Source organism: Schistocerca nitens, chromosome 3, assembly GCF_023898315.1.
Source record: "Schistocerca nitens isolate TAMUIC-IGC-003100 chromosome 3, iqSchNite1.1, whole genome shotgun sequence".
NCBI lineage: Eukaryota > Metazoa > Arthropoda > Insecta > Orthoptera > Acrididae > Schistocerca > Schistocerca nitens.
The window spans coordinates 906145263-906172315 of NC_064616.1; the positions used below are offsets into that span (position 1 = coordinate 906145263).

The 27053-nt window shown below is 39.9% G+C and overlaps 1 protein-coding gene across 2 annotated transcripts in view; it reads right to left on the reverse strand.

Moving 5' to 3' along the window:
* LOC126248962 (RNA exonuclease 1 homolog) overlaps positions 1 to 27053 on the reverse strand; it is a 231373-nt gene that overhangs the window by 81168 nt on the left and 123152 nt on the right. The window contains exons 4-5 of one of the 2 annotated variants that reach the window (XM_049950510.1): positions 24587 to 24703; positions 6037 to 6136 (exon numbers count right to left, since the gene is read on the reverse strand). In XM_049950510.1, the coding sequence (XP_049806467.1) occupies positions 6037 to 6136; positions 24587 to 24703 (217 nt within the window). Of the gene's footprint in view, positions 1 to 6033; positions 6137 to 24586; positions 24704 to 27053 lie in introns of both variants that reach the window. The other variant, XM_049950509.1, reaches the window with a different exon arrangement.

Below are 27053 nucleotides of genomic sequence, written 5' to 3' on the forward strand. Positions count from 1 at the left end.
TGTAGTCAAATTAAATCGGGTGATGCTGAGGGGATTAGATTAGGAAATGAGACACTTAAAGTAGTAAAGGAGTTTTGCTATTTAGGGAGTAAAATAACTGATGATGGTCGAAGTAGAGAGGATATAAAATGTAGACTGGCAATGGCAAGGAAATCGTTTCTGAAGAAGAGAAATTTGTTAACATCGAGTATAGATTTAAGTGTCAGGAAGTCGTTTCTGAAAGTATTTGTATGGAGTGTAGCCATGTATGGGAGTGAAACATGGACAATAAATAGTTTGGACAAGAAGAGAATAGAAGCATTCGAAATGTGGTGCTACAGAAGAATGCTGAAGATAAGGTGGGTAGATCATATAACTAATGAGGAGGTATTGAATAGGATTGGGGAGAAGAGAAGTTTGTGGCACAACTTGACTAGAAGAAGGGATCGGTTGGTAGGACATGTTTTGAGGCATCAAGGGATCACAAATTTAGCATTGGAGGGCAGCGTGGAGGGTAAAAATAGTAGAGGCACACCAAGAGATCAATACACTAATCAGATTCAGAAGGATGTAGGTTGCAGTAGGTACTGGGAGATGATGAAGCTTGCACAGGATAGAGTAGCATGGAGAGCTGCATCAAACCAGTCTCAGGACTGAAGACCACAACAACAACAACAAAAACAACAACAACTCTAAGTGCCAAACCTGTAGGATTCACTGGCCTGGAGTTGTGAAAAAATCAGGGCCACTACATTTAAGTTAGTGCAAAACACTACAACGTTACTTTACCATGTTTGGTCAGCATTAACCATTTTACACATGTTTAGTAACAATTGTCCATAGATGGCACAGCAGTATTGTTTATAGTGTCATGATTTGTGTTAAATCTTATCTTTACGTTCCCAGTATTCCTTACATTGTTGTTTCATTTGCAATCATGTTTCAGCAAGATTTGTCAGATGCAGAAATCGTGGATTTGATTACAATAGCTACAATCCACATAATGTACAGAGGGATTCAGGGGATTCTGAATACAGTGAGTGTTTGAAGATAAGTACTCACTAATTTGCAACAATATATCACTCCATTACACACATTTCCGCTGAACATGTTTGTTCTGTAAGCGATGTACATAGTATCGTATAATGTGGTACTCTTTTTAGTGAATGAGATGGATGACAGCTTGTCTTCAGGTGCAGTTGAGAATGATGTTGAAGGTGTTGGGTCAAATCCAATGGCTGTGTCTTATCCAAAAGTCAGAGAGTGGACTGAATTTGATACTTACTGGCCTCTGCCAGTGAATCCAACGCCTAGGCAGATACTGATGACTTTTCTAAATTCTTAAAACACCTAAGTGATTTCTATAACTGTAACTCAAAGCTGTGCATTTCAAGAATGTTCCTTTCACACCATATTGAGACAGAAAAGTGCAGATTGAAAATCGTACTAAATCTGTCACAATCCAATCAGTAGATTTGATGGAGTGATTTTTTAAATACTGGAAAAATTGACTGGTTTCTATGGATGGGTACATAAAATAGACCTGGTACTGGCAGTGTTAACATGCCTATACACTGCTCAGCGCCTTTGCTGCATACTGAGAAGCTACCTTAAGCCAATTCATTGTTTTCATTGCTGTTTTTTAGTTTAGCATAGTAAAATTGGTTAAAGTCTATCTATTCCTCTCATTTAAAGCTACCTATTTTATGCAATTGTTTTATGGAAATAGTTCACAACTATATACAGGGTGATTCACGAAGATATGCAAATATTTTAATACATTATTCTACAAGAAAAACTAAAGAAAAAAGTTCATATAAACATAGGTCCACAAATGTTTAGTTACAGAGTTATGGCTAATAAAAGATTTTGCCTGAAATTTAGCAACTTCGCTAATATGAAACCATCACAAAACTGTACGAGGTTAAAGTAAAGCACTATTTCCATTTATTTTGTTGTTACTGATCTGGTGAATCAAATAAAACGTGTCACAGACGTGTATCTGCAGTAGTTTTCCAGAACATCCAGAGAAGCAAAGAAGTGATTTCGTAAATTTTTTAATTTATTAACTACTTGGCCCAATTTGTTTTTTTTTTTTTTTTTTTTTAATTCCAAACAATTGCACAAGTTTTCAACAGAAGTTGTTGAGAGTTTAATTTTGGAAAAATGATGGTAATAACGTTAACTGAAACTGTATGAATGTGTCAGATAATCTACTTTTATTACTGTCATAGCACACGTGAATTCATGTTAAACCAGAAAAAAACCAAGCACAGTATTAAGGAAATTCCACAGTGTACATACAATTTCACAATACATTCACAATAAATATTCAAAAATGTCTCCACTGAGTTCAATGCATTTAGCTGCATGTGTATTAACAGATTTTGTTGCTCGTTTCAGTTTCACAGGGTTGTTCTTAATTTTGTATATTGCATTGATAATGTGAGCAAGTAATACCTCATGTGTATTGACTTTGTCCTCATAAACTATGCCTTTCATCCATCCCATACACAAAAATCCATTGACGTTAAATCGGGCGATCTGGGTGGCCACAGATGGGTAGCATCACGACCAATCCATTTCTGGGGAAAATGTTCATTTATATGTGTGGTAACTGCATTGGTGAAATGTGGAGGCATGCTATCATGTTGAAAATACATTTGCAATTGTGTAGCAAACAGAACATCTTTGAACAAGCAGGGCATTTCTTCTTGAATGAATTATAAGTATGTCTCACCAGTTAGACATCCTGGGAAAATGAATGGTCCAATAAAGTGTGTGTTGATTATACCACACCACACATTTATGCTAAATTGCTGCTGGAAATTGCACTGCACTGTTGCATGTGGGTTTGCTTCAGACCATATGTGCTCATTATGTAAACTGTTTATATCAGCTCGAGTAAACTGTGCCTCATCGGTAAATAAAATGTATTTGTGTAACTGATGATTAGTATTTAACCAGTTGCACAACTCCAAGCAAAAGGCAGGATCTCCCGGATGTAAATGATACACTTTTTGTTCATGGTAACGATACAGATTATTGTACTTCAGTGTACGCCATACCTTGGATCGTGAAATGCCTAATCGTTGAGAAATACATCGTGTACTGGTACCCAGGCTATGTTTAACAGCATCCATAATATCCTCATCATCGTCTTCACATATCGAGTGCTTGCACTGATTATGATCACTAGGTAGAGAAACTGTCTCCCATAAAATTCAAAATACTCCACTAATGGCTTCTGCATTTGGAATTCTCCAAGTTGGATAACGTACATGATATTCATTAACTGCAGCCACAGCATTACTATCACATTTTCCATGAATAAACACAATATTGGCATCTTCCTCTGTCATAAATTTGAAAGGCATCCCTATTTCACAAATAATCTACAAACTACAACAGTTACTATGTGGTTTCACTTAAATACACTGTAGTTGTTATATTCTTTCACTAAACAACACAGAAAACTAACTTGTTTCAAGGTTAGGAAATGACTGAAACAACTCACTCATGGTTGTCAACAATGACATAAACGTTTCTACATTCTTAATGGAAAGTAAAAAAATTTACTTTTACAATAATCTTTGCTTCTCTGGATGTTCTGGAAAACTATTGTAGATACATGTCTGGGACATATTTTATTAGATTCACCAGACCAGTGAAATCGTGCTTTGCATTATGCTCATACAGTTTTGCAATGGCTTCATATTAGTGAAGTTGCTAAATTTCAAGCAAAATCTTTTTATTAGCTATAACTCCATAACTAAACATTTGTGGACCTATGTTTACATGAACTTTTTTCTTTAGTTTTACTTGTAGAATAACATATTAAAATATTTGCATATCTTCGTGAATCACCCAGTATAATAGTATCAAACTGACTGTACAAAATCAGGTCCGGAATTTACTGTTTGTTTAGACTGAGCACCCAGTACTAACACACAACACTCATATCATATCAACATTGTAAGCGATATTTTTGTCACAAGAAGTGGAATACCATTTTATTTGATGACCTGCTACTACTGGTTAAATTGTTCCTATCTCACACTATTTTTGGTACCATTGTCGAACGACAAAATAATTTGTTGCTGCACACAATGTGGTAAGTGTAATCATTACGTGCAACACACCAAATGTTCTTGTAATGAGCAGAACACACACAAAAGCATTTGATTAAATGAAGGAAACAAAGTTAACATTTGTGAGTGGATGGACAAAAGGATAATCAACATAAGGGATTGACGGACAGTGAGTGCCATTATATGTTGAGAAGAAATGGTCAAATTCTTGAAAAACTTCCGCCTGGTGGTGTGAGTGGAACAACATTGTAATTGCTATTTGAAATGAGAAAAGTCATCCATAACTTGCATAGGCAAAAAGTAGTGTGTGTTAAATATTTGCAGGGTTCTAACACAGCAGTGCAAAGGTCAAAACTGGAATATTTTGAACATTATTTCGATTTTTTGTGTGATTTTTCATTCAGGTGTAAGCCTAAATATCTTTGTTAAACATTAGGAATATAATTTTGTTCTTTTCAAAGAAAGTTTTTCCACTATCAGTTCTCACGTGAAAATTTAACAGCAAACGATAAGGTGCAACTCTTTCAGAGATTTTGGGCACTTCACTATGACATACAGACACAACTGTTGGCTTTCTAGTGCACTGAGATGGGTGATGTGAAGAGACAAAGAAGGCAGTGTATACCGTTGCCATTGTTCACTTGAATATCAATTGTCTTTAGAGATTGTTAAGGTATGCATTTGTCAAAAGAGTGTAATGTTTAGCATATTACACATCAGGATGCAAAATTTGGATCAACAGATTAATGAGTAATTCATCCCACAAAGGTAAAAGAGGAAAGCACTCCCAAAGGACCTGCAGACTGCCAGATCATGACAGAGACTAATGCTATTAAAATTCAGATATGAATGTGCACAAAATGTCTGCTCTTCTCCAGGAGATGTACCTCGAACTACATATCAGTGAAAATATATAGAGTGATATTTTCAGAACTTATTTTAATATAAAATTTGGTGTTCCATGGTTAGATGTGTTGGTAGTCTTGGGAGACAGAAATTGGATCTTGATGAATTGAAATTCTTCAGGGTGGTGGTCTTTCAGGCCTGGAGAATGAGCTGTAGTGCTGTCCATAACAAGCATGACATGGATTGGCAGATTCATCTCAAGCAAATATTTTTTCACCGAAGGACCAAACAGTTCACTGAACCAATCACAAAAAATATCCCGTGTCACAGGCCTCCACATCACATTTAACCTGCTCTTCTGGACTTTAAACTCCTTGAAGGCTTGTGGAGTTCCTGAATGGTGAACAAGCAGCTGTTTAATTTACAAATCACCGTTTGCAATGGCACAGAACAGCAATGCGATACAGTCTTACATTGGCTTCTGACCAGGCAATGCACTCTCCTCTCCTGTTATTAACGTACGCTTTGGCATATTTTTCCATAGACCCATCTCATCACAATTGAAAACCTGCTGTGGTACAAAACCCTCAGAATCAACGAGCAACTTGAAGTTGCTGGTGAAGTTCTCTGCTGCCTTAATGTCGGAGCTGGCTGCTTCGCCATGCCTCACAATGCTGTGGCTGCCGGGTCTTCTCTTAAACTTCTCAAACCACCCAGAACTTCCCTTAAACTCTTCTTCAGCTGCTGATGATCCTAGTGTCTTCTTAACAAGGCCAACAAAAATTATTCTCACTTTCTCACAAATGATGTTCTTGTTAATATTGTTGCCTTTCAATCACTTCTCATTTATCCTTGTAAGCAGCAACCTCTCGACATCATACAGAATACGAAGGCATTCTTTAGTGTGCAAGCATGTCATTTCCATTTAGCTAAGGACACCTGTGGTGGGAGGTTTGCTTCCTGCTATCTTTGTGTTGGACACCTACCTTTCATGAACACAACAGCAATGATGTGGAATTTTTATAAGTAGATGTACTTGCCATGTCATGTATTATTTGCATAACAAAAGCACACCATGAATAATTTACAAATTAAAAGAATATGATGATGCACATACCACCTGTATTTGCAGGTGACTGAAGTGCGGATGGTGGGCAAGTTGTAGACGAGTTATCTGAGAGAGGTGCTGCACGAACCTTCATATACCGTTCAGCCAGTACCTAAGAAAGAAGACAACTACAATATACATATTCTGAATGACAATTTGTTTTTTAATACAATTACCAGTAAAAGAACATTGATAAATATTAGGCTCCATAAATATTAATCACAATGGAAAATGGTTCTACAGCTATGTTAGTACAAACATCAAACTGGCATGATGACGGCAGCCAACAAGAGTTTTCTTTAGTTCTAGCCATCAGTTTTATTGGTGGCACGAGTGCCGAGGAGTCAGTTTCAGTGGAGATAGCTACCCAAATAATTTTTCTAGCCTAATTATCACACAATAACACAAGCACTGTCAGTGGCAACTACACAGTATACAGTATGCCAAGGCTGCTGCAAATCAGGAAGTGTTATCATTATGAACCAACCCAAATTTATAAGTACTATCTGATTTGTCTTCCTTGAAATATCTGCACTAGACAAGATCACAATTGCATGTCGTCAATCGGATGTGCAGCAGAGTCCCAACAGTAACGGAGGTGACTTTTGTTGGTAAAGAAACTCTAATCTCTATTTTTACTACCGCAACCCTCTGTCTCCATTTCCTTCGTCATCAGCTTTTTTCATTCATATCTGTCACATTTCCTTTACCATAACTTCTATTTGTCATTTACACTTCTTAATCCCTGCCTTCATTTTCTAATTTATTACATTTTCTGTTTGACACATCATCAAAATCTGAATTTATCTGTCACATTGTTATACCTACTACACTCATTACTTTGCACATCATCTCTTATGAACTTCATGTTACATTTGCCTCATCCTTTCAACAAAAATAGTACAACTTTTTTTAATATGTACATTTGACTGGTTTCATAAACTATTTCAATAGATTTCGGATTTGGTATACCTGCAGGCACTGTTCCATGAGGTTTCGCCAAATACCAAGGCACTATTCATTGCTGCACTAAACTTCATTGCAGTTTGAAGAACAACAGTCACTTGTCATTATCTGATCAAACATATGGCAGCATACTTTCAGAGCCAGTTCCATATGATTAATTTAATTCTTTTCAGGAAAATTACAACGTTACAAAGAAAATAACAAGAAAAATCAAAACCCTACCTGGCATCTTGTGGCTCATTATTTATCAGGAACATCATCCTCAGCTTTAATGACCTATCACAGGTACAGAAACAATTTGGCCTTGTCATTTTAACCCCACTACATGTAAACAATAAACACCACTGAACATTTATCAGCTCTAACTGACCAACACTTGAACTGTGAGGATTTTGTTATAAAGCAAAACAGTCAAATACTAAACAGTAGCAACTCAGAAGACTGGCATGGGTAGTTCAAGGGATAAGTCAACACAATACATGTATGAAGCGATGCCAATGCTACATACACACAGGCAAATTACAATTGCTCCATGCTCTGCAAAATAAATTATAAACGTAATCAAGTATCTCAAATGCAAAAGCTCTACAGAATGGATAGGAAAGTTTTCCTGGCAAATCAAATGTTCCATCATCTTTTGGGGGTGCATCCACGTTATCATTAATTCTTGTTTTGATATTTCAGCTGATAACCATACAGCCATTCTCAAGGTGAGTCACTTGTACGATTTTTAATCACTTCACACAACATTGTGGATTTAATGTGCATTTCCAGACATACTGAAATATTCTATTGTGACACCCCTTTACATGAAAGCAGTAAAACCAATATTAATACAGTCTCACTACTTACCTCTTTCTCAAATGCAGTGGAAAAGATTATCTACATGAAATGCTCATATAATTATCCCAAATAAAATACTTAGCCACAATTTTGATTTCAAGTGGCTATCTACACATAAGATGCCACTTTCAACTCATGATACGCATTAAACAAAATCTAAACAACAAAAGCTGCCAATTCATAATTTCTGTGACTTGTCAAAAGTATCTGGCTGTGCAACTCAGAGTTCTCATAGAGAAGCTAAAATTTTTTATGGTTTCAGAGGACTTGTTGGTAACTGATTTTTTCTCTATTTAACTAAAAATATGCAATTGTGGCATTAAGAAATAATAGTCACAACAGGTGTATGACAGGGATCAATACTGGTTTACTCTTGGTCTCATTATACATAAATAATGTCGCATCACATATGCAAGAAGCAGAAATAATTATCTTTGGTGCTGACATGAGTATTATAATCAAGTGTGTGGGAGAGATTTCACCACTTGAAAAAGTAAATAAAATTTTCTTGTCAACTTATAAATAATTTTCTTCATATCGATCATCAAAAATGTCTCATGGCATCATATTATCAGGTAAATTATAAGTGAAAAAGGAAAAGTGTTTTTAATCACAAAAGTGTGTAATAAGAACACGTGTAAAAATCTGTTGAAACATTTGATGATGATGATGATGATGATGATGATGATTATTGGTTTGAGGGGCACTCAACTGTGTGGTTATCAGTGCCTGAACAAATTCCCAACCTTTGCTCAGTCCAATCTCACCATTTTCATGAATGATGATGAAATGATGAGGACAATACAAAAACCCAGTCATCTCGAGGTAGGTGAAAATCCATGACCCCACCGGGAATCGAACCCGGGACCCCGTGCTGGGGAAGCAAGAACGTGGCCACGAGACGACGAGCTGCGGACTTGAAAGATCTGAGCCTCCTGACATCATCTCCATAGTTTCAACAAACAAACAACATTTGTGAACTACAGTAATGTTCATAAATGTAGTATCAACAGGGGAAATGACATACATTATCTTTTACTCAGGTACAAAAATCTTTTGACATCAACTTCCACCAAATACAAGAATTTCTGAATGTGTTAATAATACAATGTGTCATTGTGGGAGGGTGGAGGAAGAGAAAGGGGGAGGGGGAGGGGGGAGGGAGGGGGAGGGGGAGGGGGATAGTCAGCATGATGCCGTATTTTTTGCTGAGAAACTGTACTGAAATACAAAACTGACTTGTTCCACATCAGAAAGAGACATCACAATTATGATCCAGTGAATGTTAAAATAACTAACTAACAAACTAACTAACTAACTAACTAACTTGTTATTTACAGCATGCTAATCAGACATCTCTGCTTGTTTTACACTGTGGAAAGTCATATCTATTTACACCATTACATAGTTCCTCCTGGATTGTAAGCTCACTATTTTACATTTTGAAAAATAAATAAACTAACTCAAAAATAATGTATAGCTCCTGATATATGAAAATTATGAAAATAGTTCGCTTAGCTTCTTGCATGTACCATGGGTCACATTTGTGATGACTTGCCATATTTTAGAATGTCTCGGTAGTTTCACAAATAAGATACAACTTGTCTGTGAAAATAGGATTATAAGCTCCCTGTTGACATTGTTGATTATTTTTGTTTTATCTTAATCCACAACAAAATTTGGTAAATGTAGTGACAACCACATACATACTACCTACTCAGAAATTCACCACTGGACATACTACCTACTCAGAAATTCGCCACTGGCGTAGAACGAGTTGTCAAGTGGCAATGATTTCAATGTATTTATAAAACTTTCATTAGATGCCAGCAACTTTTAATTTGCAAGAGTTGCTGTCAAATATTTTTATGGCTAGATACTCCCCCCTTTTTGTGCAACAGTAAGGTTAACTGTGTGTGTGTGTGTGTGTGTGTGTGTGTGTGTGTGTGTGTGTGTGTGTGCGCGCGCGCGCACATGCGTGTGGTTATCCGTGCCCTTATAAATATTAAAAGAAATGAATGTAGACAAAACAATGAAAAATGTCATTACACTGTGAGAAGTAAGCTTACAACATGACACTCACTCACTCACTCACTCCCACTTCACTCAGGGAACACACATACTATCACTCCATCTCACGCCCTATAAGACAACTGAGGAAAGGTGCAAAACTTGGGACTAAAACATAAAGAAAATGACACAGGAGTTAAACTAACACCATGGGGCAATGTGACTGGCTGACCACTTATGAAAAACCTGGGTGAGCTAATCACCTTGTTAACCCATTAAGAATATCTTCATAAAATTTTAGGAAACAAGTTGGACATATCACAAAACCTTAAAACTCTAACCACATTCATTCAAATGTCACTTAAAAATAGAGGACCGATTTACTGACAAATCTGCTGTTGCCCTTTGGTCTGAAAATAAAGCACAGTCTGCCAAAGTGTGGCACACAGTGATATGTACGCCACAAGCACCACACACTGGAGATGTTTCTTGTCAGAGCAAGAAGCCATGCATCATAGGGTTGTGGCCTATTTGAAGATGAGTAAGGAGAACCTCATCCCACCTGTGTGGTCGGAAGGAGACATGTAACAGCAGTATTGTGGACTTCACTAGACGCAGTTTGAGCCGAGGTAAAAACTGCTGTTTTGAAGACGGCGCCGCAGCGTGTAGTGTGAAGCAGTCGCCCTCCGTTTCTGGCGGTGGCGCCGCTGTCGCAATCGCAGCTTTAGTGTCTCCTTCTGGTGGGAAAGGGGAAAGGTTGCCTGTTCACATGCATTTAAGGGGCGCTATGAGCTCACCAGTCAGTCAGTCTGAGGCAGTTAGTGTCTGTCTGTCATTCGGAGTGCGAATATGTCTGTCGCTCGGATCAAGGTTGGATCGATCGGTTGGTTGGTCGCACACTGAAACACAAGATGACTGGTCCGTCTTGAGCATCGGCGCATGTGAGGTCGCCATGTGAGTCCAGTGGGCCGCGGCGTATAGCGAGGGGTAGTGACTTCACGGTCGACACAAGAGCAACAGGAGTCACCCAAAACATCAGTCTGGCTGGTGTGAGCTGCAACGCCATGGTGTAACTGGTTCTCCAAGGGCTTCTGGGCCCCTTCAGTTACTATCTTGTGGAGCTTGGCTCGGTCCTTCCTCGTGCAAGGATGTCGTTTTGCCAGCGGGCGTATTTCCTCTGCATGGTTGGGTCCGAGCCAGTATTTCCGCCGTCGTGTGTCTGGAAGTGAGTGGGAGACGCACCAGCACTGCAGTCGCGATGGAGCAGCGGGCAGTCGGTCGGTTGGTGCGGACCCAGAAAGATGGGAGATCGGCACACCTTCTTGCATCCGTTGAAGCGGCTGGCAGCGGACGGTTTGGGAGAGTGATTTGAGGGTGCTGCACTAGGTCTTCTCAAGAAATTGCAGTTTATTAGAAATTAAGTGATTGGTGATATGTTGTGTGATTTACTCCTGTTAAATTCTACTTGTTTTCTTGGTCAGTCTCTCGTCCCCAGCTTGCTCATCTGTCTTTCGTCCGCATTTGTTAGGCAGTTAGTGTCTGTCTGTCGTTCGGAGCTGCCTCTGTCATGTTTGTCGGATTTGGCGTGTTAACGAATTTATTGCTTGGAGTGTAACGGCCCAATACCTGAAATATGTTTTGATCTTGCCTATGATCTTGAGAGGTGGTTTCTGTGTACTGTAGAGCATCTAAACTTGTTTGGCCAACCTTGTAGAATTTTATATATGTTTGCATTTCATGCGCTTTTATTTAAATGGTCATTTTAGTATATAAAGTTGCCACCCTTTCACCATAAGACTTTTATTAGAGGTTAAAATCACGTTGCACCTTCGGTGGCAAGGTCAATATTTTAATTCTTAGTGTTTTGTACCATTTCCATCCCTCCTATGGAGGAGCGTAGTTTGTGTGCTTGTGTAAATTGTTAAAACTTTTAGTTTAAAGTAATCTGCTGTGTTGCAGATTTGCACCAGTGTAGTCTTTCAGAGGCTGTTGCGAGCGGTCGTAACTACGTGTCAAAAGGGAGCAGCAGCGTTCTCTGCCCGAAAGCTCATACAGGTAAAACTTATTTCCTTCTGCCTCTGAATAAATAGTAACTTGATATTTAGAGGGTGCTTTCTGCTTATAATTTCAACTACGTCCACGCTCACATAGTGTGATTAAATGTGTTAATGTACTTGATGAATTGCTAGTAAATAAAATCAATTTTTGAGAATATTCTTTGAAATTAAATCCACGGTTCACAGTTTATTATCTGCTACGCCCAGCCACTCTTCTCCCCATCAATGCATGACTCTGTACCTCAACAATGAGGTGATAGCATGCAGGAGGATGGCACATTGAACTAACTGAGGATCACTACACGCCTCTTTGGCTGCTACATCTTGCCTTTCGTTTCTCGCAATACCCAGCCTTTGTAAGTGTAGAAGGGAGTCCTGGATATCCTCGACTACTATATCACCTGGGTACATGCAATGCAGAGACTGAAGGCACTCAGGGAGTTGAACAGACAAGGGATTTAAAAGGTACAGCATATCTCATCTGCTCCAACACCCTCAATATTGCAGATATTCAGCATCAATGACTGTGACGTCTGTAGGCAACTGACTCTTTAAGATACAACCAGTGTTAAAACACTGGAAAACATAGTATTAAAAGCATAAGCAGGAGTACAGTCTCTCCTGCACTGTGCTAAATCTAATATTACTGTGGGTCTCTGCAGTAACCAGGGAGGCAGTTGGTGAAAACCCCGGATTTGAATCTGTACAAGCCACACACCAAAGGACTCCAGCATGCACTTTGCACAGATCCCAAACACCTTCATTGCTCGTGGATAATTAGTAAAGAGGCATTCCATAGCTGAACGAGCAGTCTACAGCTACTTACATCGATACTTTGCAATACACCTTAAGGTGTGTGGCGGAAGGTACCGCATACCACTACTAGTCATTTCCTTTCCTGTTCCTCTCACAAATACAGCAACAGAAAAACTACTGTCTATATGCCTCCATAAGAGCCTTAATTCCTCATACCGTATCTTCATGGTCCTTATGAGCAATGTATGTTGGAGGAAACAGAATCATTCTACACTTGGCTTCAAATACTGGTTCGCTAAATATTCTTAATGGTGTTCCTCAAAAAGAATGTTGCCTTCCCTCCAGAGATTCACATTTGAATTCTTGAAGCATCCCAGTAACACTTGTGTGTTATTCAAACCTACCAGTAATAACTCTAGCAGCCTGCCTCTTAATTGCTTCGATATCTTCCTTTAATCCGACCTGGTACGGATCCTAAACACTCAAGCAGTACTCAAGAACAGGTCACACTAGCATCCCACATGTGGTCTCCTTTACAGATGAACCACATTTTCCTAAAAATCTCCCGATAAACCGAAGTCCACCATTGCCCTTCCCTACCACAGACTTCACAGGCTCATTCTATTTTATACCGTTTTGTACTACTATGCCCAGATATTTAAACGACATCACTGTGCCAAGTAGTAAACTACTAATTCTGAATCTGAACATTACGGGTTTGTTTTTCCTACTCATCCTCATTAACTTACATTTTTCTACATTTCGACATGGCTGCCACTCATCACACCAACTACAAAGTTTGTCGAAGTCACTTGACTTTGACACCTTACCATACACCACAGCATCATGAGCAAACAACCACAGATTGCTGCTCACCCTGTCCACCACATCATTTATGTAAACAGAGAATAACAGCGGTCCTATCACACTTCCCTGGGGCACTCCAGACAATACCCTTGTCTCTGATGAACACACACTGTCAATTGATAACTTACTGGATTCTATAACTTGAGAAGTCTTTGAGCCACTCGCATATCTATGAACCTATTCCACATGCTTGTACCTTCTGTAACAGCCTGCAGTGGGGGCACCACTGCAAATGCTCTCTGCAAGTCTGGAAATATGAAATCTGCCTGATGTCCTTCATCTATAGTTCACAGTATATCATGCGAGAAAAGGCAAGCTGAGTTTCACACAAGCTATGCTTTCTAAAATGCTGCCTAGTCTCTAATATCCAGACCAGACAACAACTGACCAAGTGTTCTAGGGTCTCTCCCACAAAGCTTGTTAAGGTGATGCTCCAATAACTGCTTGGACACATTTGGATCTTGAGGAGAGGTATCAAAATTGCCTCTCACCACCAGTTTGGAAAGTGGCCTGACAGCCATACCTAATTAAAACACCATTCACAAGTGTTGCAGCATGCTGTATCGGATTTAGTCTAGACTGGGCATAGTATCACAAGTGTCAGACAGCATTGGACCCAGCTCCCACATGGAGCACGGGCAGTTGAGGGACTCCGAAATGGTGTACTGGAAGTTCAGCTTGACCCTCTGCACGGTGGCACGGTAATGACAGAACAACGAATCCTGGCTCGCAGTGGCAGTAGTCAGTGAAAAGTGCTCTGCCATTTTCTGCGTGATGTCTCCAGGTGTTGTTTGGAGATACCTTGTTTCAACAACACCACTATACGGGTAACCGACTGCCTTTACCGGAAATCCTCCTGATGGCTCCCCATACTGCTGCAGAACAAGTGGAACAGTTGGTAGAATATAAGAATGCTTGCCATGATCTTTCTTGCTTTCCTTGAGGATGAGTCAAGTCTTGGCCTTTGCCAAATGAAAGGCTGTGAGGTTTCTCACCACTGGGCGGCACTTAAACCATCGCAGAGCTGCACGCCTGACCCAAATTACTGAACAGCACACGTCAGTCCACCAAGGGACAGGCTGCCTCTGAAGATGACCACCAGAGTTGGGGATGGAGACATCAACAGCATGGTGGATCACTCGTGTGATGTGGTCAGTCGTGTGATGTGGTCTGCACACTCCTGGATCTTGTTGTGGCATTTAGACAGTGTCAGCTGGCTGAACAGCATCCAGTTGACTCTGCTGGTCATCCTTCATGGCTGCATACTTTCAGGAAGAGTTCCATACAATGAGTGCATCCAGAGTGGAAAGTGATCACTGGAATGAAGGTCATCCAACTGAATTCAATCTGTGAGGGCTGCAGAGCAGAAAGAGAGGTTGATGGCTGAGGATGACCCAGTAGCAGAAAAAAAAATGAGTGGGAGTACATATGTTGAGCGTGCACAGCTCACGAGACATCATGAAGCTCCCAAAACCCAGCCCCCGAGGACAAACAGAGGTAGAGCCCCACAATATATGATGGGCATTCGAGTCTCCCAGTAGGAGACATGGTTGGGGGAGCTCTTCTACAAGATTTGTGAGAGCCTCAGAGTCTATTGTATCTTGCAGAAGTAAATGCAGCGAGCAGACATTGATCCTCTGAAACACGTGAATTTCAACTGAAAACACTTAAAGGTCAGTAGCCAGGGGAGGGGAGAGGTGTGGTGCATGTTAATGACAAATGTAATGACCCCTCCCATAGCACTTTCCCCATCAGGTCATCGTTGCAATGGCGGGTATAGCCCCATAGTACAGGGGCATTAAACCTTGTAAAACACATTTCCTGCAACTACACGCACAGGTAATGTTCCTGTGCTAGAAGTTTTAGTTCCTCCACATGTGTCCTGAACCCATTAATGTTCCACTGTAGTATGGGGGCCATTTATCATGGGGGTAGAACTTTCAACCCGTCTTTCTGCCGAGGAGGAGAACCCACAATGTGTGGAGGCTCAGTCTTGGGGTGAGATGAGTGCCCTGGCTGTCATAAAGGTCTAGTGGCTCTGAAGACAAATCACGAGACATCAGAGAGAATGACATCGATATTGCCAGACTGTTTACTTTCTGACTCTGTCAGTGATTGAAACTTTGCCATTGAGTTTTTGGTCTGCGGAGACTTCAGAGCCACAACTGCAGCACTGCGCTCTGCAACATTGGCAACCACAGCCTTTCCTGATGTTCTGGAGGGAGATACGAACTTCAAAAAAACTGCAGCAGTACAAGTGCATTGACAAACACTGCTACCAGAGCTAACACTAGCAACCTCTGTTTTTGTAGGAGCATCAGTTTTTTGAACTGGCTATTTAAGAACTTCAGCAAAGGAGATAGCAAGTGTGTGTGTGTGTGTGTGTGTGTGTGTGTGTGTGTGTGTGTGTGTGCGCGTGTGTGTGTGTGTGTGTGTGTGTGTGTGTGTGTGTGTGTGTGTGTGTGTGTGTGTGCGCGCGCGCGCACGCGCGTGCGCGCGCACTTTGAAGAAGATGAACTACTGACTCCTTTGTGGGCAGCCTTACCAAATTTGCCACAAGTGGCTTCCGCCTTGCACCTTAGATTGGTGTGCCCAAAGTGCTGACTCTTAAAACATCACACTGTGTTAAAGACATATGGCTGCATGCATAGGTGAAAGAAACATGCCTATATGTGCTCTGGAAGTTTCGTGCAGTTGAAAATAAGTATACATGAGTCTGATTTGATCAAATTGTCATCCAGCCTTTTCATTATAGTTTGCATGCAATGCCTTCTTGGGGCCCCTCGGCTTTCAGTTCCTCTTTGGGAGCATTTACCAGATCTCTGCATGGCCCAACAACTTTGATGTAGTTCAAGGTGATGTGTAGCTAAGTTTCAATTGCATATTCCCTGAGGCATTTCGCTTTCTGGAGGTTCTTTATACTTGTTGGGAACTAGAACTTCCTACCAACAGTGTAACATTGCAGAATCGCTTGACAGATTTGAAAGTGCCATCAATGTCTCTAAACCCTTTTGAATACAGAACTGGGAAGCTTTCTCAAAGCTGCCCTCTTTCTTTTTAACTATTAAAAACACATTCTGGCTGGCACTATGCATTCTGTTGCTATTAACGCAAGAACTCTGAAAAATCCCCAAGTCAGAAGGACTGGCTAACTGAGCCCTCTTGTGAGGCTGGGTGTTAGTACCTGTTAGTGCCCCATCCATTCCGCTGGGAGGAAGAGGAGAAAATTTGGAGCATTCCATCCACATCCCACATGCAACTAGGAAAATAATGGTCCACTCAGACAGAGCTCTGCCTGCTTGTGTAAGCCTTATACAACTGAGATGCAGCAGTTTCCCCAGAAGTTGCCTGCTAACGACTGTTCCACCTCAATAGCCATGCATCTCATCAGTGCACATCACACCCTAAGACTGAGTGGGTTTTTTTATAGATTTTTTACCCTCCTCACAATTCAGGCTGTCCCCATTCCCTGTGACACACAATATTCCACCGCTGTACCGCACAGCGGTTGTTGAAGCATGCCCAAAGTTTACGGTGACAGAGGACTGGTGGCACTTACAGTCCTTAGCTCCGGAAGCCCCGGGTCCCCAAGCAAATACCCAGCAAAAACAAATGCTGACCTGCTTAGGGCATTATATTGTGGATAGTAAAGGCTTTTGTACCTAGTGCTATTTTTATGAATGCAATTACTGTTTTCAAATAAAGACTGATTCTTCGCAAAAAAATTCATCAGAGTGTAAAATGTATTGTGAGGTTGCTGTTAGTATGCCTGATTTATTAAACAGGTGCCAACATGAAGTTCAAGGCTGGACACCAGATTTTAACCCTACATTATGTTTATGTGCAATAGATAACTCTGTGTATGGGTGGAATTGTCCCAGGAAATTATTCTATATGACATCAAAAAAAATAGAAGTCTGATGTTTTCATCACCAAAATCAGCAATTACATGCAGAGCAAATGTTGCTGAAATCAGGTGTTTGAGAAGAGCTGTGTTGTCCATTAAGGTGCTGCTGCCCTGCACAATTATGACGAGTAAAGTTTACTATTGAAGATACACCATAAATGTTAAGTAAAATTTTTCCATCCTTTCTTTGCTCAGACTCCTTCAAAAAATATTGAAATCGCCACAAATTATTATTTGTCTCCATTTTTCAAACAAACGACATAATAAGGTTTCAAATTTTTGTAAAAACCTCTGAAAATTTCCAAGAGGGGATTCGTAAAGTGTACTAATTATAATTGTGGTGTTTGTCACTACAACTTCACATGCACAGGCTTCCAACTCTTATTCTGGTGTAAACTACTTGTATCTACAGTTTTGATTTTGTAAATACATGGCAGCTAATTCTTTAGCCTTACTGCTTCTGCAATAGGTACACTATGTGATCAAAAGTTTCTGGACACCTGGCTGAATATGACTTACAAGTTCATGGCACCCTCCATCGGTAATGCTGGAATTCAATATGGTGTTGGCCCACCCTTAACCTTGATGGCAGCTTCCACTCTTGCAGGCAAATGTTCAATCAGGTGCTAGAAGGTCTCTTTGGGAAAGCCCATTCTTCACGGTGTGCTGTATTGAGGAGAGGTATCAATGTCATTCAGTAAGGCCTGGCACGAAGTAGGGGTTCCCAAAGGTGTTGTATAGGATTCAGGTTAGGACTGGACTCTGTGCAGGCCTGCCCATTACAGGATGTTATTGTCATGTAACCACTCTGCTACAGGTCGTGCATTATGACATTATGATCAGGTGCTTGATCATGTTGAAACATGCAATTGCCATACCCAAATTGCTCTTCAACAGTGGGATGCAAGAAGGTGCTTAAAACATCAATGTAGGCCTGTGCTGTATTAGCGCCACGCAAAACAACAAGGGGTGCAAGCCCCCTCCATGAAACAGAAAACCACACCATAACACCACCGCCTTTGAATTTTACTGTTGGCACTACACACACTGTCAGATGACGTTCACCGGACATTCACCATATCAACACCCCACCATTGGAACGCCACATTGTGTACCATGGTTCGTCACTCCACACAACTTTTTCCACTCTTCAATCGTCCAATGTTTATGCTCCTTACACCAAGCAAGATGATGTTTGGCATTTACCAGTGTGATGTGTGGCTTATGAGTAGCCGCTTGACCATGAAATCAAGTTTCTCACCTCCCACCTAACTGTCACAGTACTTGCAATGGATCCTGATGCAGTTTGGAATTCCTGTGTGATGGTCTGGATAGATGTCTGCCTATTAAACATTATGACCCTCTTCAACTGTTGGTGGTCTCTGTCAGTCAACAGATGAGGTTGGCCTGTATGCTTTTGTGCTGTACGTGTCCCTTCACTTTTCCACTTCACTATCACATCAGAATCAGTGGTCCTAGGGGTGCTTAGGAGTGTGGAAATCTCGCATAATGACATATGACACAAGTGACACCCAATCACCTGATCACATTCGAAGTCCGTGAGTTCCGTGGGGCACCCCATTCTGCTCTCTCACAATGTCTAATGACTACTGAGGTTGCTGATATGGAGTACCTGGCAGTAGGTGGCAGTACAATGCACCTAATATGAAAAATGCATGGTTTTGTGGGTGTCCGGATACTTCTGATCACATAGTGTGGCTGCTAATTTATAATCTTCAATATCCAATATTTTTATTCTTATATTTACATGGTGCCCAGACAGGCAAAGACCGTCATCTAAATTTCCAGTTCTTTCTTCATCCCAGGAACCACAGATTCTGCTGAGGTGGGATGGTTTGCATGCCTCAGTGATACAGATAGCAACCACAATTGAAGAAACCTGACAAACATGTGGCTCCTGGAAAGGGGCAACAGCTTTCTTAGTAGTTGCATGAGCAGCAGTCTGGGGGACTGCTTGATCTGGCCTTGTAACACCCAAAATGGCCTTGCTGTGCTTGTATTGTGATTGGCTGAAAGCAAGGGGAGGCTACAATTGCTACTTTTCCCAATGACATGCAAGCTTTACTGTGTGGTTAAATGATTATGGCTTCCTCTTGGGTAAAATATTCTGGAGGTGAAATAGTCCCCATTCTGATCTCCAGCTAGGGACTCCTCAATAGGGTGTCATAATCAGAAAAAACTGAAGTGGAATTCTACAGATCGGAGCATTATATGTTAAATTCTTTAATTGGGTAGGTAGGTTGGAAAAACTGAAAAGGGAAATGGATAGGTTGAAGTTAGATAAAGTGGGGATTAGCGAAGTTCAGTGTCCCCCACCCCTGACTGCCATGCGACGGGCCAGTGTCAGATTCCCAGCTGCTTGGAGATTTTTTCCACTTAGAGACTGGGTCATTTTGACTATTTTTCGACCTTGACTGTCTCAATAAATATGTAAAGGTTTTTAACTGCCACTACCAGTCACAAACTTTGTCAACTATTGCATTACTTATGTATTTAGTGACATGTTTCGAGGGAATACCTCATCTTCAGGCTAAATGGCATTACAAAAACAACTTTACAATAAGGTCATACTGACGTTACATTGCCTTTTCATAAATGCTGTGGTCGTCATCCTGAGGAAGATGTCACTTTGGAAGCTGGACTGATGTTTGCACAAAAATATTTTGTAACGGTCACTCACTTTGTTCTACTGGTGTGGCAGTCTCGTGATGTGCTGAGGTGTTTCCATTTCCGTGGCTCTCTTGGTCACCTTATTGTAAAGTTGTTTTTGTAATGCCATTTAGCCTGAAGATGAGGTATTACCTCAAAAAATGTCGCTAAATGAATAGGTAATACAATAGTTGACAAAGTTTGTGACTGGTAGTGGTAATTTAAAAAAAAAAAAAAAAAACCTTTACAGAGAGTGGATGTTGTGTTATCCTCATTCTCATTTCATCGTCGTCGTCATCATCATCATCATCATCATCATCATCATCGACAAATAAGTCACCCAACCCCCAAAAACATGCATTTTTCATATTAGGTGCATTGTGTTGCCACCTACTGCCAGGTACTTCATATCAGCAACCTCAGTAGTCATTAGACATCGTGAGAGAGCAGAATGGGGTGCTCCGCGGAACTCACGGACTTCGAACGTGATCAGGTGATTGGGTGTCACTTGTGTCAGATGTCAGTATGTGAGATTTCCACACTCCTAAACATCCTTAGGTCCACTGATTCTGATGTGATAGTGAAATGGAAACGTGAAGGGACACATACAGCACAAAATCATATACATCAACCTCGTCTGTTGACTGGCAGAGACTGCCGACAGTTGAAGAGGGTCATAATGTTTAATAGGCAGACATCTATCCAGACTGTCACACAGGAATTCCAAACTGCATCAGGAGCCATTGCAAGTACTGTGACAGTTAGGCGGGAGGTGAGAAACTTGCCATATGATAATTTCATTTTCAGTGGAATTCAGTGGCAGGATGAAGAGGACTTCTGGTATGGTGAATTCAGGGTTATAAATACAAAATCAAATAGAAATAAAGCAGTATTAGATCTAATAATGAGTAAGGAGACAGGAATGTGGATAAGATACTATGAGCACCACAATGGAAACACTTTCATAGCCAAGATAGGCCCAAAGCCAATACCCACCACTGTAGTACAACTTTTATATGCCACATAGCTCCGCATATGATGATGAGATTTTTTATATATATATATATATATATATATATATATATATATATATATATATATATATATATATATATATATATATATATATATATATATAAAAATCTCATCATCATATGCGGAGCTATGTGGCATATAAAAATTCCTGCCCACTAAACTATCTGAATAATTTCTTTTATCTCATCATATATATATATATATATATATATGATGAGATAAAAGAAATTATTCAGATAGTTTAGTGGGCAGGAAACTTAACTGTGATGGGTTACTGGAACTCGGGAAGAGGAAGAGAATGAAAAATAGCAAGAAATAGGCTGGGGGAAAGGGATGAAAGAGGAAACCACCCAGTAGAATTCTGCACAGAGTACAATTTAATCATCACTAACACTTCACCGAGCGAGGTGGCGCAGTAGTTAGCACACTGGACTCGCATCCAGGAGAACAATGATTCAAACCTGTGTCTGCCCATCCTGATTTAGGCTTTTCATGATTTCCCTAAATTGATTCAGGCAAATGCTGGGATGGTTCCTTTGAAAGGGCACGGCATGGCCAACTTTCTTCCCCATCCTTCCCTAATCTGATGGGACCGATGACCTCACTGTTTGGTCCCCTCCACCAAAAAAAACAACCAACCAACCAACCAAGCTAACACTCTGTTTAAGTACCATGAAAGAAAGTTGTATATGTGGCAGGGACATGGAGACACTGGAAGATTTCAGAATGATTATACAATGGTGAGAGAAAGGTTTTGGAGCCAGATTTTAAACTGGGATACATTTCCAGGGACAGATATGGAGTCTGGCCACAATTTATTGGTTATCAATTGTAGGTTATAGCTGAAGAATTTGCAAAAAGGTGGGAAATTAAGGAGATGTGTCCTGGATAAATTAAAGTTACCAGAGGTTACAGAGTGTTTCAAAGGTATTATTAGGCAGTGATTGACTGAAACAGGAGAAAGGAATACGGTAGAAGACAAATAGGCAGCTTTGAGAGATGAAATAGTGAAGGTAGTAGAGGATCAAATACACAAAAAGACAAGGCCTTGTAGAAATCCTTGGGTAACACATGAGAGATTGAATTTAATCGGTAAAACAAGAATATATAAAAATGCAGCAAATGAAGCACGCAAAACGGAATGCAAAATTCTAAAAAAATGAGATTGACAGGGAAAGTAAAATGGCTAAGCAGTAGTGGCTAAAGGACAAATGTTAGTTTATAGAAGCATGTACAACTAGGGGGAAGATAGATTCCACCTACAGAAAAATTAAAGAGGCCTTGGGAGAAATGTGAAGCAGTTGTATTAATATCAAGAGCTCAGATGGAAAACCAGAACTAAATGAAGAAGGGTAAGCTGAAACACCGAAGAATTATATAAAGGTGCTATACAAGGGTAATGATCTTGATGGCAATATTATAGAAAGGGAAGAGGAAGAAGATGAATATGATATGTGAGATATTACACTGTAAGAAGAATTTGACAGAGCATTGAAATACCCATGTCAAAACAAGGTTGCTGGAGTAGACGACATTCCTTCAGAACTGCTGATATCCTTGGCAGAGCCACCCAATACAAACCAACTCCAATTGGTGTGAAATACATACGAGACAGAGGAAATATCCTCAGACTTCAAGAAGAATGTAACAATTTCCTTTCCAAACAAAGCAAGTGGTGAAAGGTGTGAATATTACCTAACAAGTTACAGTTGCATAATACTGACACAAATTATTAACAGAAGAATGGAAAGATTGGTAGAAGCTGACCCCAGGGAAGATCAGTTTGAGTTCCAGAGAGATGCTGAAACCACAAGGCAATACTGACCCTATGGCTTATCTTAGAAGATAGGTTTAAGAAAGGCAAACCTACATTGATAGCATTTGTAGATTTGAAGAAAGTTTTTGACAATGTTCACTGGAATACACTCCTTAAATTTCTGAAGATAGCGGGCATAAAACACTGGGAGTGAAAGGTTATTTATAGCTCGTATAGAAATAAATGGCAGTTAAAAGAGTTGAAGGGTATGAAAAGTAAGCAGCAGTTGAGAAGGAAGTGAGACAGTGTGGTAACTTCTCAGTGTTATTCAGTCTGTACATTAAGCAAGTTGTGAACAAAAACAATTGGAAATTTGGAGATGCAATTTAAGTTCAGGCAGAAGAAACAAAGACTTTGAGGTTTGCTAATGACACTGTAATTCTGACAGAGATGGTCACTTGGAAGTGCAGTTGAATAGATTCAACAGTATCTTGAAACGAGGATATAGAATGAACATTAACAAAAGCAAAATGAGGGTAATGGAATGTCAAATTAAATGAGGTGATGCTAGGCAAATTGCATTAAGAAATGAAACACAAAGTTGCATTTTGCTATTTGGACAGTGGAATAACTTATAATGGGCAAAGTAGAGAGGATGTAAAATGCAGAATGGCAATGTCAAGAAAAAGAATTTCTGAAGAAGACACTGAACATAAATTTAAGCGTTTCTCTATTTCTCTCCAATTTCTCTATTTTGTGATATCTGGAACTTCAGTTATTTTGATCTTTCAGCACTACCTGTCTGGATGAAGCAATTAATAAAAAATTTTTTTTAAAAAATAAGCTCCTCTCACATCACTAATTACAGGAATTTTATGTGTGATTATAACCTCCCATTCCTGCTACTCTCACAGCTAAAAAATTGGCTAACCTGTATGTCCCCTACCTATTACACTGTAGATCATATTTTGTGTATTACCACTTCCCACTAGCATCAACTGGTGCAGCTATAATGAAAGTTCCCTCTAAAGTGTGCAACAAGCCTCTCTATTCACAGTTAGCTCACTGTACAACTTTGTCAAGTCATGACTGATAATGCCACTGAAGAACATCAATAAGACCCACATTAGTGTGTATAGTTGCTCCTCCTAAAATGTCCAGGTCTCTCCTGATGTGACACATTACATTCCTAGTAAGGCTGTTACCTGCTCCCACCCTGCCAACTCCCTTCCTCCTCTATGACCTGGTCAAGTCTCATACTTGGCATCACAAAATTTGTGACCAGGAGTCCTGATCCTAATTTATCCTGAAACTGTTGACCGACACCCTTCTCATGACTGACACCTAGCAGGAAGTTAGCTTGTTTGTTTATTTATTTATTTATTTATTTACTTATTTTCCCCGCGTACGGTCTCATTTCTGATCTCGCTGAAATCTTCTTCCTATCAGTCTGCTATTTCCCGTTTCTATCTATTGCTGCAATCTATGAAAACAGTATATTAAGCCTATATTGGAACATATCATACCACATACCACATTTACTGCAATAATAGTTGATTCAAGGCCACAACAAAAAGCAACTGAAACAAAGTCTACTAAATTGTTCTAGTGAAATCAGGAGAACTCAGTAAAATGAATTTGCACATTATGCAATTCTTAATAAAACCAAGTGTCCAGTTTGTGTATCACACATACCTTTCCAGGATTTGGTACAAACTTTTTAGGAATAAGGAACTTTTTGGTAACACTCTGGGCAGCTTCATGAGCAACCCGTTTCTTTCCAATTACTGGTTTATCATCCTCTTTTTCTTCCTGTAACATAACAAGCACAACATCAGATAACATGTACAACAGTTCTGTTATTTAAAAGCGAGAATGATAAATTACATTTTACACAAAGCACATATCGAATGAGCTATAAAAAAATGAGGAAATGCAGCAGCACAGCATTAACATAAGTGTCTTTCATAAACTTTTTACAATAAACCATAAGTCCACATGAACTGGAGAATACTAAATCCACCTTTTTTTTTAATTTTCAGATTCTGAAAGTCAAGTTAACATCAATAATAACAAAAGTAAAGCATTCCAAGCAACAGATTAATTAATTTTTTCAACAAACAGTGTGAATAAGATACAACATAAACCATCGATACATGAGCGCAGAAGGAACCTTAAAGGATAAATCACCTCAGTTGTTAAACCATATTAGCAGTCTCAAGCATTCAATTATTTCCATACACATATTTTATGCGGAGAGCAGATAGCTTCTGAAATGTTGCAAATGTGAACTTGGCAATTTTAAGACCTACGGAAACTAGTCACTGCAAAACAATACTAAACTTACCATCAGAGCTACAAACACGACCCCACCCACCGCATCACCGTTTATGCATTTAATGCCACTCTTTACTGATCAAACTTGCTCCATCATCTCCTACACCCATTTTCACACTGTGCCCAGTACACATCTTCATTTTCTGTTTACAATGTCATCACTAAAATGCATCTCCCTTGCTTCTTTTACTATGGAACCCAATATGAAGTGGTGTGGACCATGATCTTCATTTCTTGGAGCCCAATTTTCTGACTTTTCAAAGTTTCTTTGTATCCACACAGCATTCAACCTTTGCTCAAATTGTCTGGTCAATATAGTTAATAGCACCTTCACAGGGGATTTCACAATTATCCATGTGTCCCAAAAATGAGGCTGTCTTTCACAGGTTGTAGCATATGTTTGATGTTCATTAGCTATTCCACGTTAGGAAGGGACTGGAGGTGGTTTCTCAGCTGGCTCTCTCTCCCATCCCATCCCCAACCCCCAAATTGTCTGTTCCTTAAATTTTGGTAAGTACATGCTGATTTAATCTCTCATTTTTACTACAGCTATTTTTCTTGAACACTTTTTAAGATGTTTTATTTCAGACACTAATGCCTACAATTGGTATATACTGTGAATTCAAAACAAAGTTTAAGTTTTAATTTGACACGGAAACAAGATCATTGTCTATCTCCTTCGCTGAAAGATTAATAACAAATTGGGAAACCACAATGGTGTATTCAGAATGAGGTTTTCACTCTGCAGCGGAGTGTGCGCTGATATGAAACTTTCTGGCAGATTAAAACTGTGTGCCGGACCGAGACTCGAACTCGGGACCTTTGCCTTTCGCGGGCAAGTACTCTACCAACTGAGCTCTGTTGGTAGAGCACTTGCCCGCGAAAGGCAAAGGTCCCAAGTTCGGTCCGGCACACAGTTTTAATCTGCCAGGAAGTTTCATATCAGTGCACACTCCACTGCAGAGTGAAAATCTCATTCTGGAAACATCCCCCAGGCTGTGGCTAAGCCACGTCTCCGCAATTTCTTTCAGGAGTGCTAGTTCTGCAAGGTCCGCAGGAGAGCTTCTGTAAAGTTTGAAAGGTAGGAGACGAGATACTGGCAGAAGTAAAGCTGTGAGGACGGGGTGTGAGTCGTGCTTGGGTAGCTTAGTTGGTAGAGCACGTGCCCGCGAAAGACAAAGGTCCCGAGTTCGAGTCTCGGTCCAGCACACAGTTTTAATCTGCCAGGAAGTTTCACAATGGTGTAGTTGTGCTGCTAGTTTGACAACCAATCATTCAAATTTACATGTTTGCTTTGCTACAAATTTTTATCTGTGTGTTCCCTGATAGGCTGTAGCTATACATCTGGCTGTTACTTAGGAAACAACGAAAACTCTTAAGAGAAAAATAGGCAAGAATCAATGGATTTAATACTTTTTTTTTACTGTATTTCTTTCTGTCTTATGGTGGCGAGGTTTGTCCTCCACAGTCTGTGAATCGATAAAAGCATGCAATAATCTCTTTGTCCAGGCAGCATTTTATGAATTTTCTATGAACACAGCAAATGCATTCTTCCAAGCCACTGTTTCTGTTACTGACAAAACGTGCATATTATATCCTTCTACAGAGGATCGTTAAGTGAGCTGAGTCGCAGCAGACTTGGTGGATTCAAGTATCCAAATCACACTTACATGGATGTTAATTTCAAGCTTTCAATGGCTTCAATCATCATTGTCAAATGGGGTGTAAGCATACTCCTAGGATTCCTATGCACAGTGAGGCAATCCCAAATATACCTAGAAGAAGTAAACATGCCAAGGTGCAGTTTTCACTATGCTATAGTAAT